The 17,277-nt window shown below is 41.7% G+C and overlaps 1 protein-coding gene across 1 annotated transcript in view; it reads left to right on the top strand.

Moving 5' to 3' along the window:
- SSPN (sarcospan) overlaps positions 1-13,981 on the top strand; it is a 39,213-nt gene extending 25,232 nt beyond the window's left edge. The window contains exons 2-3 of the mRNA XM_012739538.3: positions 3,494-3,580; positions 9,900-13,981. Coding sequence (XP_012594992.3) covers positions 3,494-3,580; positions 9,900-10,268 — 456 coding nt within the window. The 3' untranslated portion in view covers positions 10,269-13,981. The remainder of the gene's footprint in view (positions 1-3,493; positions 3,581-9,899) is intronic.
- Positions 13,982-17,277: the final 3,296 nt, after the last annotated feature.

Genomic DNA, 17,277 nt, shown 5'->3' with positions numbered 1-17,277 from the left:
GAGATGCTTTCTGTTCAAAGGAGTCAAAGGTTCTTCATAACCGTGTGACTTCTTTGACCCTTTTCTGCTTTTGCTACTCTCTCTGTGGATGGGCCAGTGTTTCCTGTGGTTTCACCTGCTTCACATACGGTGATGGCTGACACATCCCTGTCTCCAGCCCAGACCTGGTTCCTGACCCTAGGCCCATATGGCTGAGCTCTGAGTCCCAGTGGGATCATTATCTCCACTCCCATTCCGCCCCTCCTCTTCCATCTTGTTTCTCCTTAAATGTCTACAACCACCCACCTGGCAGCTCAAGTCAGGTGGGCAGCTGAGCACCTCCCGGACCCCTCCCTCTCCGTCAGCCCTGACATCTAACTGTTCTTTGGAGCCTCTGGATTCGGCTCCCTTGCTGTCACTCAAACACACCTACTCTCCTTCCCCACTTCTACCTGAGCGCAGGTGCTCGTCAGTTCTCCACAAGAGAACAGTCTCCTAGCTGGTGTTCCCACCCCAAATAGTGCCCCCACTCAATCCATTCTTCATAGATGCAAGGACCATTCTAAAAGTCAAAGCTGATAACACCTTTCCCTTGCTTAAAATGTCCTAGTTGAAATGAAAGTCTTTTGTCCATCTCTGCAAACGTGTCTTTTGCCATTCTTGTCTTTCTCTGCACTGGCCCTACAGGAATCGTTGAATGTTTATTCTGCATTTCTCCTCGCTTAGCCCCTGCTATTACTTTCTCTGAATACCTTTCCTCACATCCTCCTTCTAGCTCATTTTTGTTTATCCTTCAAAACCTATCTTTCTCCAGGAAGTTTTCCCAGTTCTCCTTCAGGAAACTTACCCCTTTTGTGTATTCTTACAGCAGACGTGGTTCTCTGCCTTACACGATACTGTAGCTTGACTCTCTATTCTTTTCCCACAGGACTGAGAGATCCTTGGAGGCTGGATAGTTCTTGGAATAAGGGACTGTGTTTTCTCACTTCTCATCTCCCAGGGTCACACAACAGCACACGGTCTGGCCGTTGTGTGTCCTTAATAAACTTCTGTCCACTGAATAAGTGAAATGCTCTAGAATGAGATCATGTGCTCCTATGCAACTTCTTGCTGGAAACCAGGCTAAATGAAGGCTTTAAAGAAGTAGCTACTGCTGACATGGGAAATTCTGCTCAAGGAAAGGCACCAAATCAGATTTTTAAGATGCTGGTCAGTTAGGCCTGATGATTGGAATGTATCTCTTGTAAAGACAAAGAGGAAAATCTTGGCAATTGCCAACGCAGCACAGCAGTCTCTAGGGACGAAGATAGTTCTGTGGGAGACAGCCTGACCCTGTGCACCTGCAGACAGAAACTCACAGGCATGTGCTTAGGGATAGAATAATCCCCAAAGAAGCCAGTTTAGAAGCCTCAGTTTGGTTTGTCGCCAATAAACAAAAAGGAGGTCTTTCTTCTATTGTTTCAAGTGCTGTAAATTCTGAATGAGAAAATACATAGTAAACCCCCTGGAGGCCTCCTCAAACTTATACCCCAATTTAGTATTTTTTAAAAGTGAGCTCTAAAAAAGGACTTCATCCCTGACTTGGGAATGTCGCCCACAGTAGGGGCTACACAGATAACTTCAGGCTCATTAGTGTGTCATCTGCCAGCCCTCCACTAAAAAGCTGCCGCCTGGGTCCTGTCTGCCTTGTTTTCTCTCCAGACCCCTCTAGTCCACTCCGTGCTCAATGTTTTAATGCTGAGTCCCTCCACTGCAAATGTTATCTGCTGCTATCAAACCATGCAGCCAGTCCTAATGATGGAAAACCCTGGAAACAACCTGTACTAAAAAAAAAGGCTTGGCTTTTGGCTTCATGGTCCAGTAGAAATGTGAACAACTCTCAACTTGGGAACCGAAGAAGGCACAGGCAGCCTATTGATTGTGTTACCAAGGCAAGAATAGGATAGAAACACTACCTTAAAGTGCTATGTTGGTTTTGCAAACAGCTCTCCCGCCCTAACACGACTGCCTACAGTTTGAAGCTGGCCCTGGGGTAGGAATTATGAATATTACCAAACCAGTCGTTTAATGACTTGCCGGGTTACTCTCATCGACCTTGCCAACATCTGTCTCTAGGAAAATTGTGCTTTTCAGAAAATGAAATTCTGTTGCTTATGTTTTTCTATCAGCATTTTAAACCTTCCTAAATTGAATGTGAATAGATATGCCTTGATTAAAAACTCCAAATCATAGATAAGAAAACTCCAGGTTGACTAACAAGTCAAGTCCATCTTCTCTCAAAGCTGCTGTTCCTCCAGGCAGCCCTCTTTCAGCCAAGCACAGCCAGCCTCTTTCCATCACTGATTCTCAAAAACTTGGGGGTTGCTTTCTATTTCCCCCTCTGCAGGTTTCCCCATCAGTCATGCTATAGCCAATGTGTATAGATTCTGCTTTGACTACGCCTGTCCTCCCCACTTTTTCTCTGAATTTACCTACCACCAAGTGGGCTCTGGCCCACTTGATATATTAATCTTGCTCAGATTAGTACAAATAACATCCTGACATTCTCCCTGTTGACCCACCCAACACCACTGCTCCTTTTCCTGAAACCTGTCTCAAATCAGGTATTCCCCCGTCAAACATTTTCAAGGGAGTACCACTACTTACCAAATCAATCCCACATCCTCAGATTTCCATCCTTCCTTTATTGCTCTGTATTTCGTTATTTCAACTATGGGTGCATATTTGCTATCATTTCCACGAATTCTTTGTGCAATCCTACCTCTGCACTTTTATTAATGCTGTCGCTTTTGACCCAGGCTACCTGGGTTTGAATACTGGTTCCATTATTTTATTAATACTAGCTTTGTGCCTCCACTTTCTCATTTACGATGTGGGGATCATAATAACACCTACCTTACAGAGTTCTGTGACTATTACAGGAGGAAATACACATAAAGCATTTAGAAGAGTCCCAGCATATGCAAGTATTTAGCTGATGTTAATGATCATTAATGATAATTAATATTTAGCTGATGTTAATGATCATTAATAATATGAATGATCATTAATGGTCCCTTTTAAGGACCATTTCAAATCCATCTCTTGAGTAAAGCCTTTTCTCTTGCCCAACTCAATGTAGTTTCTTCCTCTTTTTTTTCTTCTCCGAAGAGCATTTGACACATAATACCCTGCCTTAGAATAGTGTGTGCATTTATTTTGATCTGTGCTGGACTATAAACTGATTAATCTTGAGTAAACTTTATTTACCATTATATACTCTTAAGGACCTTCTATAGCACCTGATACATCAAAAGGACTTAATAAGTAGTGACTAAACTGAAATAAATTGATTTAACTATCGTAAAAACAGTATTCCACAAATTGAGAAAAAAACCCACAGCACTTAAAGGTAAGTAAATAAAATGGACACCTTGATCACGTGTATGTCACTGGTGAGAGACGCTAGTATTGATGTGATTCGCATGCACGATTTGCTGTGACAACATCCTTTCTTCCCTCTTCTCCATTGCAGGTCTGCTTAGTGGCCTATCTTGGCTTGTTTATGCTTTGTGTCTCATATCAAGTTGACGAACGGACATGTATCCAGTTTTGTATGAAAGTAAGTTGTGATTTTTCTTTCTCTTTTATGTTGCATAGAAAGAAATCCAAGTACAAAATAAAGGAGTGCCTTTTTAAGGGGCTGCATATCTGATCTGTCAAGAAATTGCATTTTTAGGCAGGCCAAAAAATGTTTTAAGAGGGCATTGATCCAGACCCCAAAGGTAATGCTGATTTTTTTTTTTTTAAGTCTTAATTCTCATGAAGTAGGTTGGCATGGAGGATATGAAGTCTGCCCTTCAATGTCCTTAAAAGGAATATTGAAAATTCATCAGTTCAAGAAAACACTTGGCCAGGGAAAAGGTGTCTCTTTCAGTACCCACTTCCATATCTTGGGGGTTATTTGGAATATTTTAATAATGAAGCAATCTAAGTGTATTTCCTTTTGTAGGTGGGATCAGTGAGACAGAAAAAGTACATTGGGTGCATCCAAATGATCTGTGCCAAGAGTCTCAGGGCAAAGAGGAGGGTGGGATATGCATGGTTTGGCAAGTGTGTGTGTCTTTTATTTGCAGGTATTTTTTTCTCTGTTAGGTACAGTGCATTTGGCTGGAGCCAATTCAAGCACACAGTATTTTCAATGCACTATAGAATCTACTCCAAAGGGAAACATAGACCCACCCTTTCAGAGTTTAAGGACATAAACATTGAACTCAGCAATCAGAGCTAGCAGAAACCAAATCCCTGCATTTTCTTTCTACTATAGCAAAGAATAAAAAGCTGGGGTTTGTTGTTGTTGTTGGTTCACATTGTTCACTTTTCTTCTACAAGAAAATGTATAAAAGCTGGATTTTTTTTGTTCACTAGAACAAGAAAACATAAAGCATGAGAGTAAATTAATGATATTATTTAGAAATTACTAAGATAAAAAAATAAGATGTGTTGGAATCTCTAGTATAATTGAAGCTGTCAACATAAAAAAGCAATGCAGCCGGGCGCGGTGGCTCACGCCTGTAATCCTAGCACTCTGGGAGGCCGAGGCGGGCGGATTGCTCGAGGTTGGGAGTTCGAAACCAGCCTGAGTGAGACCCCTTCTACTAAAAATAGAAAGAAATTAATTGACCAACTAAAAATATATATACAAAAAATTAGCCGGGCATGGTGGTGCATGCCTGTAGTCCCAGCTACTTGGGAGGCTGAGGCAGGAGGATTGCTTGAGCCCAGGAGTTTGAGGTTGCTGTGAGCTAGGCTGACGCCACGGCACTCACTCTAGCCTGGGCAACAAAGTGAGACCCTGTCTCAAAAAAAAAAAAAAAGCAATGCTGATATTTTAAAAATCATGCTATAAAAAGTAATTAGTGAAATAAAAAATTTACATTATATTAATTAACGAAAAAAAGCTGGTTACCCAAAATGTATGATGTGATCCCTACAGAAGAAAAAGGAAATTTAATGTGTATAGAAAAGTGATCTGTGAATGGTGGGATTCTCTCTGCATTTTGTGGTTTTTCTCTAATTTTGAAAAGTTCTCCAATAGTTAGACATAACTTTAGTTAAAAAAAATTAATAGATGCTATTTTTATCAAGTTAGAATTTTGGTGGCTATGCATCCATGTGGGAATTGTACTTTTTCTACCTGAAGACTTTCCTTAAAAGGTCAGATAGGGTAGACACCAGTTCATGTTTATTTTTTTGGTAGAGGTCTGACTAAACAGCAAGGACTGGTGATGGGGGCGGGGTGGACAGAAACCCTAAAACCCTAATAAGAAATGGCCTGTTAAATTATAGACACTTCATTCAGTGGGTGAAAAAGAACCCAAACTAGGTTTTCATCAATTTATGGCAAATGCCCTTTTTGCCCTCCCCACGATCCCAGAAAACAACAGAGGCAAAAGCATCAGTTTGAGAGAAGCCCTGATAGCCACACCTCAAAATGTGCACCTTAGTTAAAATAAGGAGCAAGAGAAAAAGAAAAAAGAAAGAAAGAAAAAAACGAAAAAAAAAACACAAGTCACTGCCAATGTCAGCCAGGCTGAGAATTCCCCACTAGGAAGATCTCATTAGCTACCTTTTTTTCCCCCCACCTGTGACAGACGTTGACAAATACTGAGGCACTTTTCTCTTCTCCCGAATGTGACCTTTCGCGATGCTTGCTGCCAGCTCTCTAAGGTTGCACTCCAGATTATCACCAGGTCGAAAGTGAGCTTCGAGCCAGTCTCCAGGTTTCCCAGTGACTGACACGACAGGGTGCAGCTGACTTCCCTCACGCTTCTCTCACCATTTGGGGGGAGGGGGCGCGAAATGCACCTTCACAAGGGCTTTCTCATCCGCACGGATGCATTTTGGTGCCCCGTATTGGCACCCTGGCCTAAGCTTTGCATGGAGGATTTATTTCCTCCTGTCGAATGGCCAGATAGCCCGGGCAAGCAATCAGGCCTTAATGACAGTCTCACTGAGATCTGCACGCGCACACACTCCCTTCTTAGCGACAACAGCCACAGGCTCTCCTCTTTGCATGGCCAGCCGGGAACAGTCCTCCACGGAGGCGGCGGGCCCCTCGGCAGGCCCCCCGAGGCCACGGGCGGGGCGGCGCGTCCCTTCTGTGTCCCCCGGGCTCGGCCGCGGGCGGGGCGCGCGCCTCCTGCCTTTCCGCGTGGCCCGGCTTTCTCGGCGCTCACCTGGAGGCTCAGAAACGTGTCGGGGTCACGTGCTTGCGGGAACATTCCGGGCACACTCCCTCCCCCGCCCACAGGCAGGAGGCGCCCGGGGCCGCCGCGGCACGCCTCCTCCCGAGCGGCCGGCGCGCTGCGCGCACGGGGGCCCTCACCATCCCGGCCACCGGGGAAGGTGATTAAATCCAAGCACAGCCACCCTCCTCCTCCCGAAGCCACCGAACGTGAAAGCAAGCTGCAGCCGGGTACCCACGAGAGGCAGCGGGCGGGCGGGGACGCGCCTGGGCGCTGCGGTTACATAAGCGCCACCCGGGGCCACCGCGCCCCCGCGCGCCCGCGGGGCAGCGCGCCAGACTCACGGGCTGGCACCCGCGCCGCAGATGCCGCCCGCGCCCGGGCGTTTATCGAGATACAGATGGGCTCGGATTCCCAAGGTCACCGTAAAATAAGCACTGTCACTGGTGGTCTGTGCGTGCCCGTGTAGGTAAAGCAAGCCACTTGATTTTAAATTACAGATTCTAACCCAGAAGCTTGTTGCTGTCAGATGAGTTCAAAGCCAGGGGAGGGGGAAAAAGAATGCTACAGCGCTGCAGAGGTAGCCCACAGGCTTTGGGGGATTAGGGATATATTTATGTCTTAAAATGGGTAAGAAACTTGATTCCGTGGCTCCCTCTGGTCTCCTTGGCTTGATGTGTTTTTTTTTTTTTCCCTCTGAAAGGGAGAAGCCCAGTCATTCTGTGTGCGTTGTGCGCTGCTGTAAATGTATTCATATTTAAAGAAGCCAAGGGGCATAGTTTCCCTTTGTGCTCTCGCTGGCTGGCTTCTAGCATCGTTAAGCGCTCAATTAAAATTGAGCAACCACTGTGTTTGTGTAAATGTTTACATCCTCCCTACAAGCCAGCTATGCATTGTTACTCCCACATGACAGAAAACAAGACAAAGCTGGTGGAGCTGATATCCTGAGTCCCCAGACCTGGCAAGCTCTTACCGTCTCTACTCATTTATTTATTTCACAAATACTTACATAGTGCTCCTATGTGTACCAGACACTGTTCTGGGCTCTTTGCAGATAGCGAGTCTTTTGATCGTTGTAATAATCCTATGAAGTAGGCGCTATCATGATCGTCATGCCCAGTTTACAGATGAAGAAATACAGGTGCACAAGCATTGATTAATTTGCCCAAGGACCAGAGTTAGTGAGGACAGAACCAAGATTCCAACCCAGGCAGTCTGGCTCCCTGGTTTATGCTCTTAATCACCACCCAGGACTGCTGTGCACTTGTTAAATGGTCATGGGCAAATCTTTCATCTCTGAGCCAAAAAGTCATCTTTTAAAAATAAATAAAGTTCCCATTTCGGCCAATGGATTTTTTGTGACTATCATGAAGGAATAAAATATTTTGCAACTATTTGGATTATTTGCGGATTCGAGAATGAGGGGTTACTGTCATTGCTACAAGATACTGCCCCAGTGAATGTTACAGAAATCTGCTATCTAAGGATGCACGTATATTGGAGTTACAAGGGTTAGTACAAGACGCCACCCTCCCACACCCACTTCTGTTCATTGATGGCAATAAAATATGTAGAGAAAAGTCTGATTGGGGCCATTCTACTAAGTAGATGACTACCAGGTAGGAAATGATCATTTTAACTTGGGCCTTTCCTGCTGGCTAGAAGATGTACCAGTGTTTCCAGAGCAAATAGTTTCTAGTTCTCTGCCGGCAGCACCAGGAATGCAGACACAAGGAGTATGTGTGTATACGCATACACACAGCACAGCTCTTGGCACCAAGAACTGAAATCAGTCATCAAGCCTGAATATTTCAGAACAACCCAGAATAGTTCAAATATTTTGCCCCATTAGCCCCACAAAATAAAACCATATTTTTTTTTAGCCTAAGCACTCCCATTTTTGCATACAATATAGTCATTGAAAATATTGGGGACAGGATGAAGGCAGTACTTTCTATATTACAAATGAAATATTTTCTTTTAAAATTGTATAATGGTGCCACTTTGTATTTATCTGGTTCCCTTCCTCCACGGAACACTAAACATAATGAGTATACCCCTTGTTATGTCCCTGAGATATGAGCTGTTTCTATAAATTATTTCACGGATAAAGATACTTGGGTTATATCTGACAACCCTTCAAATCATTTGAAAATGAAAAATAGAGTATATGTTTACGATCTTTGGTGAGAAGATCTAAAGAATCCATGCACTCCATGGTTAAGACATATTAAGATGTATTAAGACAAAAAATGGCTTTAACGGGTTCCGTTCTCTTCCAGTGACCTCAGATATATGGTCAAGGAGTAGGTGATTTCTGATGGATTCCCTTATAGGCAAACCAGATATATGCTTAGGGAACCAGCAATCAATATGCGTGCAGGTGTGCACATATACACACACACACACGCCCCATTCAAGAAAGAGAAAAAATAAAATTTTAAGTACGATATTCCGTATTTAAGACTTGAAAACACTTGAAATTGTAACTATTTGGAAAATCGTTGTGTGGACGATCACTCATTTGGAGGACTTTCCTACACATGTTTTATAGTTTCGCCTATGTTTTTATTTTGAATTATATATAATTGGAGGTGAGAAGAGAACATAATCTTTTCAGAGCTACTCTAATTTGAACCCGAAATGACTGGAATTTTACTTTGGGAAGTTCCCATTCACCATAATTGTCCCTGTGAAGAGCAACTTTTGAGTGTGGTGACATAAATCTTGCACTGAGAATGATATACACCAGTCCCAAAAACTGGGGACTCTGATCCTTACCTAGAACCTCAACAGGTAGGTCATTAGGAGAAATGTTTCCAGTAGGTGTCCAGTCCCAAAAACAATTCTTGTTCTGTAAAACAAATTTTATTGTGGCCACGTGTGTCACTGAATAACCACAACTATTGATCAAAATATTTCAGATGTAAGTGAAATGACTGACTTGTTCAGAGATTCCACAGTTCTTTAGCAGCAGAGTGAGAGCTTTAACCAGACTTTTCCAGTCCCGAGGCTAACGTGGAGGCCAAGAGGATTCAAAACTTTGGTGGCCAAGGAACCATTTAGAGCTTATTTTGATGCTCAGGAACTACGTAGTTATAGTTGGATTTGGGATAAGATTCACAGGTGATGAAGCTGACATCATGTCTCCTGCCTTCTGGAGCCATAATTATTTTCTCTCAGCCACCTCTTGGTAGGGACTCTGGCATTCATGGTCACAGTTTGACAAACGCTACATTGAACATAGTCTTTTTAAAAATTATTTGGGCCAACACGATGTTGACATTACAGAAATCTGTTCTTTACTTCCTAGCCTTGTTTCAGTCTTAATATCAGCAGTTCTTGAGGTCAAAACAAACACAATGTGCCATCCAGGAATGGCTAGCTTGCTTGGGATTGCCACATCTAGGCATAAACATCCCACAATCGAGCTAATATGGTTGTCACGATTCACGAAAAAGGCTCAGCATCTGGATGGCAAGTGAAAATGTGATCAGGGTTTAAGGATTGCTCACTGACGAATAAACAGGGAGCGATTCCCATGTCTTGGGCACTGTGTTTCTGAGGACAGACAGCCCCTCCACCAGGGAATTTCTGGGAGAGAAGAAAAAGAACCGTTTTGATTCATTAGCTTTGCAAATAGTCATGCAGTGTTCTTTGTAACCAGAAAGGTTTTCTTGTGCTTTCTTGCAGCTGTTGTACTTCCTGCTGAGTGCCCTGGGCCTGATGGTGTGTGTGCTGGCCGTGGCCTTCGCTGCCCACCACTATTCGCAGCTCACACAGTTTACCTGTGAGACCGCGCTCGACTCCTGCCAGTGCAAACGGGCCTCCTCCTCCGAGCCGCTCAGCAGGACCTTTGTGTACCGGGATGTGACTGACTGTACCAGCGTCACTGGCACTTTCCAGCTGTTCTTAATCATCCAGATGATTCTTAACTTGGTCTGTGGCCTTGTGTGCTTGTTGGCCTGCTTTGTGATGTGGAAACATAGGTACCAGGTCTTTTATGTGGGTGTCAGGATGCGCTCCCTAACAACTTCCGAAAGCCAGCAGCAAAAGGCCTGACCTTCTTGCTCAAAGTTGGGAGAGAAAACAGCACGCTCACTAGCTGAGGTTTAAACAAAAAAAAAAAAAAAATTTTTTTTAAACAAAGGAATAAAAAACCTTTTGACAACAAATAATATTCACTGTTCAAAATGAATATTTTTATACTTTTTCAGGAAACAAAAGAGCATTTCTTTAGGTTTCTATTGTATTTTTGAACATATATATATATATATATATATATATATATATATATATATATATAAACAAGACCCAAATTGATTTGGGGATATTAGAAGTTAAAAGAACACCGAACAGGGAAAGAATGGCATAGATCTATCTTAACAGTCTGGAGTTTAGTCCTATTACTCATTTTATCCATTACTTTACATAATCTTCTTTCCTGTTAGTCTAGTTTGATGATGTGACTTGTGAATTTTAGGCCCACTCGTTACATTTCCTGGGGTCCGCCTCCGATGCCACCTCCCGCCCTGGTCCTCACTGTGTCTTGGAGAAAGGCAGGAGGTGGAGGAAGAGCCTGACTATCCAGGTTGGATCTCTTTATTTTCCCTAGCAGAGATGTCTTCAACACATGAAATAGCTTCAAGGAGCAGGGTGGAAAAGGCTGAGTAATTATAAACACCTGGGTTGGGGCGGCGGCCTCTTCTTTTCTTCAGCACCCTTAGTTGGGCTGCGTGTGTAGATCACTTGCTAACTGCTTTGGATGACTCTCTGCTTCTCAATAACTGAAAGGTGGTAGTAGTAGTTGTGTTCTTAATGATGTGGAAGGTTTAAAAATAATTACATTATGCTTCTATTCTATCGTCTAAAACAAATCATTAAAACTAATTTCTAGCTAATTGTTAATTATAATTATGCTCAGAAGTCTATTTAATGAGCTCTGACTCTATTATGCAGCACTGTCGGTGTTAAGAGAAATTACTCTTGCAAGAGAAGAGGCATAAAGTTTTTTTTTTTTTTTTTCTTCTGACAGCCAAGCACCACAAGGAAAAAAAAATGTTTTTTTAAATTAATAGCTCAGGTTAAAAACACTCATATAAACAAAAACAAGAGCATTTGTCATAAGAAATGTTGATAAAAATAGCACATTTGTGATATGTTGAGCAGTATCACGACCAAGTACGTTTGAGGAAGAATGGGTCATGCGGATGTCCTCCATTCACGAAACTGTATTATTACTTTTGATAATCCTATTATCCTATAATCCTGATATCCTATTATTGGTTTGTATGCACAGAACCCGTGTACAGTGTTTTGAAGTTCTTATTCGAGCAGTATGTCCATTGACTTGGACCGTAGTTTTAGTTCTGTTTTGTTTTTAAGTGACTGTAACTTAAAGCACAAGTCCCCCCTGGGGGGAAGTTTCTCTCTGTTATTATTACATTCTGAGCTAACTCAGTGTATGAAGGAAGGGGCTCAAAACAGAAATTCATGCAACATAAATGTTATCAAGAACTTTCTCTATTAGCATGCTCTCTGTTGAAAGCACGAATTCAAGATAAAAATTGAGCTCAATTTGCCTCTCTACCTTGCCTATCGATATACCTCACTAATCATGAAATTCTACCCTAAAAGAAAAACATTTTCTTGTTTGCTGTAGAAGAAAGATGAATAATTCCATTGACTGTGATAATGGTGTCAATTTCCACACAATATAAATATCCAAGTGAAAAGGAAAACATTAAGTCAGTAAGCTTGAGGACTGTAAATATCTTTTATGTCCTCCAGATAAAACACCTTTCTATGTTTTGACCTGCTTTAAAAATGGCCTTCCTACACATTAGCTCAAGCCAACAAGGCACATGGGAGAGCCCAGTGACAAGTCTCTGGAGCAGAATTGATCACACAGAAAAATTATGTCAACAGAATACCAAGCATCCTGATGATGACCTGAAAAATAGTTTGTGCCCTGTTAAAAAATATCCTAATAACTGAATCCATTTTGATTTTTGAGAAGGTTTCCTACAGAAAGAATAAAATTACTAAGAATCTGGAATTTGTAAGCTGTACTTTAAAGAGTAAGAAAGTAGCGCTTTAATGCTAGTTACCTTGAATCAGGTACCACTAGAAGCGCATCTTGAATATCTTTAACAATTTTCTATAACCTACACTACAGGTTTTTATATTTAAAAAATAAGGTTCTCCGCATCATTCAGGTGGTCTATACTTTATAAGTGATTCACAGGATATTTCAAATGGAAGACTAGCTTATGTACTTCCTTTTTTAAAAAAAATAATGCAACCAATAAGAGCTGACATGGTAATAAGCTTTATAATAGCATAATAGTCATGGTATATATACATATATATATATATAATGGGGATTTTAGTATTGTGTGATCAAATTATTCTTAAATCCCCAAAGAGAGAAAAAAAAGCCATAAGTGAATAGAAGGAACAAAATAAGAAAGAAAGAAACAAAAAAAGATTCCTTTGCTGTGAGCTCACTGTATATTGATACGTGTAAGAATTGTGTTGCATGAATAACAGCTTTGGGCTGGATTTGAAGTATTTTGATGTTGTGTTTTGCAAATATTGAAGTTACAATAATGGCAACAGAAAAGGAACAGATACACAGCTTTACACTTAGCAAAATGTTACATTTAAAATCTGACAAGGAGCCAAGATGGTGACTGTCTCTTCTAAACCATAAAACAGTAAGATTTGCGCAATCCTCCTCCTCTTCCACCTCCTTCAGGAGAATTAAATGAATCAAGACTTTGGAAAGAAGGGGAACAGCCGGGTCTTGGCAATACTTGAAATAGGAGGAATACAGCAGCCTAAATGTACAGACTTTGTAAGTGAGCCCACTCAATCAGTCTGTGCCTTCACGTGACCACCATCTGTGCCTCCCTCACTCCATCCAAATTCGTGTAGGCTGCTCCTTGGAGCCATGCCTAAAAATATAGCTACACCAGAGCCCTAGAAACTGTAGTCAAGTAACAGGCCTAACTTCTTTCCCTCTCTGGCTTAAAAGTGTATATGATCTTTTCTGAGGGGTTTCTAGCTGCAGACATCAGCGTGTTGTTCTGACAGCAAGAACCCATTATATACGTATTTTTCTATTCATGTTCAGGGCATCAGAATCTTTTAATATTCTTGTACTTCCCTTCTTGCATTCAGTGTATGTGGAATATGTTTATAACATTTTACTAAAGAGGGGGATAAAGGACCATGGTGGAGTGGTTATTTAAAGATCACCGGAAACAAACTTAAAAGCTGCCCTGCAAAACCAATCATTTGCTATCATGAAGCACACCTTTATATTTTCTGGTGATTGCCTCTGAACTATTGCTGTGTGGCCATAAATGTCTGTAAATCATGTTAGCTTTCAGTTCTTACTATGCTCAAAGAGTTCTGTCATGCTTTTAGATGCACATTGTACATTCAGGATAGCGTTAAAAAGAACTGATGGCCAAATATATTGACTCACAGTGGAAACATTCGTTTGGATGAAGAATTAGTGGTTTAGCCTTTGAAATGAATACCTTGATTTGTTTCTTCTGATTTTCTAGTACTTTATTATCTCAAATGATTATTATCCCCTTCAAAAATACTGGTCTGCACTTTGGTGCTGTGGTTTCATTTTTCTGGCATTAATCAAATAGCAAATAGAAAATGAAGTATTTCTACATGTTTGCGGTGGTTGTTTTTAAAGGGCATGTGTATAATGCAGATTTCTTTATTAATAAAATTTTCATAATACTAGAAAATACCGTGTTTGGAAGTGCATTAAAATGACTGTACATTACACATGAATTGGTACACATAAAATCTCTCAGGGTAGTGCTTATTTCAAAAATCTGATTTTGGAATAGACAAAAACTAATATTCATTTGGAATCCTTTGTTCCAGTGACTGTCTCTATTTTGGCACTCTGCATCCATTGTAGAAGTCAAGGTTGCAATTGCTCCTAAGGCAAAAAGAGTCTGAGTTGGAAAAAATCTTGCGCAAGGTACCTGAAATGCTGATTCTCAATTTTATATCTACTGTCAAATAAAGCCTGGCCTGAAGAATGAGATGCATGTTCAGTGCCACATATGCAATCGTATTCTACATTTAATTATGTGGAAAAACTGACAACCTTTTCCATATCAGATCTGAACTCAGGACCTCCTCTTACCAACTCCAAGGTATTTAAATAGTTGATTGTATCGAAAAATGTAGTGGTTCCTTTTGTTTCATGGAGTTAGAAAATCCGTAGAATGCAAAAAGAAAGGGATAACAATTTAGGACACACACTCTGAGCTGGATTTTCTATCCTTAGTGTTAAGGCTGTAGGTCCTAGAGTTGGAAGTGGCTGCACTTATTGGCTCTGTGACTTTGGAAAAGCCATTCAGTCTTTAGTTCCCTTATATGCAACATAGAGAAAAATATAACTGGCTCCCGGCATCATAGGGAAGTTTCAGTGAAACAGCACTTAGCAACGTGACTGGCTCATAGAGGGTGCTTAATATGCATTTGGGTTCTTCCTTCCTTAGCCAGGTGGTACAAAGCCCGTGACATTTGTGCTTGATGCAAGCTCCTGCCCCACTTCAAACTAGTAGTTCTGCTTTGCTGTTCCCTTCTGTGATTCCCTTTATATAAACTACAAACATTATCAAAATGGGCCTCAAAGAGAAATTTTTCTTTTAAAATAAGATAGCACCAACTTTCATTGATAGACATATAGCACGTGGAATTATGCACAGATTGGATCTCTATTTGTTGGTTTGCAACATGTGGGTGTTTCTTGAACATGCCCATCTTATCTCAGTTCTTTTCCCAGGCAGAAGTAGAACTTGAGACATATCTCCTGCTTTTCATATTACTTCTAACTTAATGTTTCGTATTACATCTAACTGCATGTTTAACCTCAACTTTTTAAAACAAATCTCTATTGCGCTTTTGTACATTATCAGTCTACTGTATATCAGGTTGTAATGTACAGTCCCTCATTTATTTAAAAACTAACCATTAAGCACCTTTGGTATGCTTGACTCTGTGAGTCACTGATTCTTACTGAAGAACTATAAAGGTTTACTTTTGAGTGTAGTCAGAAAATAAGCACATGGAGCATCATTCTCCAAGCTGGATATGAAAATACTAACATGAATCTTTAAATTTGAGGCAAATTTAATTATTGAAATAGTACAGCCAGTAATTTGTATTTTCCCCTGATAGAGCCTGTCTATCTTAACTGGTCATGATAAGTTATTATTCATATCTTTTATAAGTGTTTGTAAAGTATAGTATAGTAAAGTATAGTATAATATTAAATATTATATATTTTTAAATTCAGTTTATAAGTAAGTGCAAATAAAATTAATATACGGGGATGCCAGTGCAGAGACGACAATTCATTCTTTCATCTCTTTCCAACAAATGTTGATTTATGTTTATTGATCTCTTCCAGAGCATGGGTAGGTGCTTAGAGGAAGTCTTTCTTGTTTGGGGAGGTCATTAGAAAAGATCCTTTAATCAAAGGATTGTGGACATGTTTTCATCCGTTATGCTTGGGGAAGAGCGGATACTGCAGCAGTGATCCAAATACAAAGATTTCATCTGAACGTGAAGCCTTCTGTTTAACAAGGCGCTCCGACAGGGGATGAGGAGGCCTGGAGTCTCTTTCATGGGACGTGGGTTGGTCCTTCCTGTCCCACACGGACGCCTGCTGGGGAGGATGGCAGGGGCCCCTGGACGGGGCCAAGGCCCACGTGATGCTGCCAGGTGCCGTGGGGGAGACTTAGATGATACCTGACAAGGGGAAGTCAAAGAGCACTTTGGAGCCCCTGAACCTGGGGACTTTGGCTGCACCTGTCTCTTGGCAGGGTACCCTGTTCCCTCTGTTCGATTTCCTACCCAGAAATTCTCACTGTGCTGTCTTTGCCTGACCAGGTGTGATTGTAGAATGTAAGAGAGTAAGATCGTAGAGAGTAAGAGTAAGGTCCTGACTTTCAAGGACCACAAGGGACAGTGGCATGGTGACCAGAGAAGATGACTGTAATCTTGTGAAATCCACCCTCAGATGGTCTCCCTACATCTCCCCAGACACACATTTATTAGAACTCTGGTCACAGGAGGGCCTGAAAGTAGGGTGCCAGCCATAGTGAATTGTCAAAAACAGAGGAGCCAGCGTCTGAAAATTTTGTGATTAAAGCTGTCACTAACCTCAATGACTTATTTTTAATTCTCTTTCACTCAGGATAGGAGTCTTACCAAATAGATATTGTTCCCTTAGATACCTTCACTGACAAGAGTAGATTTAACTTTTTATTAATTTTTTTTCTGGATTGCTACATGTGAAAAAAAAAGGGTGGTTATAAAATTACAAAGAGAAAGAGCGAGCTTACTTTATTTTAATATAGGAATGGTTAGCACTGGAGACATTGAGCTTGGCTGTTTAGCCAATAGCTGGGAACGTGTGCTCGGGCGAATGTGGGGAGGAACAGCATCTCGAGTGTATTTGGAGGCTGAACGAGGTGACCACCAGTGCCAACCTAGATTCCACTTGGCCTGGTTTGGGTTAGAGTAGCAGCAACCATCTGGTACAACCCTCACCCCCAGCCCCACCAGATTTTAAAGCCACTGCAGACAGCTCTGGGGAAAATGACCAAGAAGGCCCTCTTCACTTCTAGATTTCTCTCTCTTTCCTCTCCTGGGTTATCTCTACTCTTGCAGAGAAGAGACACCCTCCTACCCCCACCCTCACTAACCTCATTTCACAGCAAAATCTGTCCCTCCTTCCTCCCCTGTCCCATCTTTATGAGACCCTACCAAGGCATCATGAGCTCAAGAGCTCATGGTAAATACAGAGATCCCCATAAACGCTGTTTTCATTTTAACAGTATTTCTAAAGATCAGAACAGCTTTCAGATCCAGAGAAGTGAGGCATGATGCCAGGGAGTGGAGACCTGCCCATTAGTCCTTCCCACCCAACCAACCGTGTGGGCAGCCACCTACTCTGTCTGACCAGCAGAATCAGAGCTTGGGAGCCGGTGGGCCTTGGAGAACACTGTCTGTCAGCCCC

The sequence above is a fragment of the Microcebus murinus genome, chromosome 10, assembly GCF_040939455.1.
Source record: "Microcebus murinus isolate Inina chromosome 10, M.murinus_Inina_mat1.0, whole genome shotgun sequence".
Taxonomy (NCBI): Eukaryota; Metazoa; Chordata; class Mammalia; order Primates; family Cheirogaleidae; genus Microcebus; species Microcebus murinus.
Note: the sequence above shows the minus strand (reverse complement) of the source record. Positions and strands in the feature narration are given on the sequence as shown.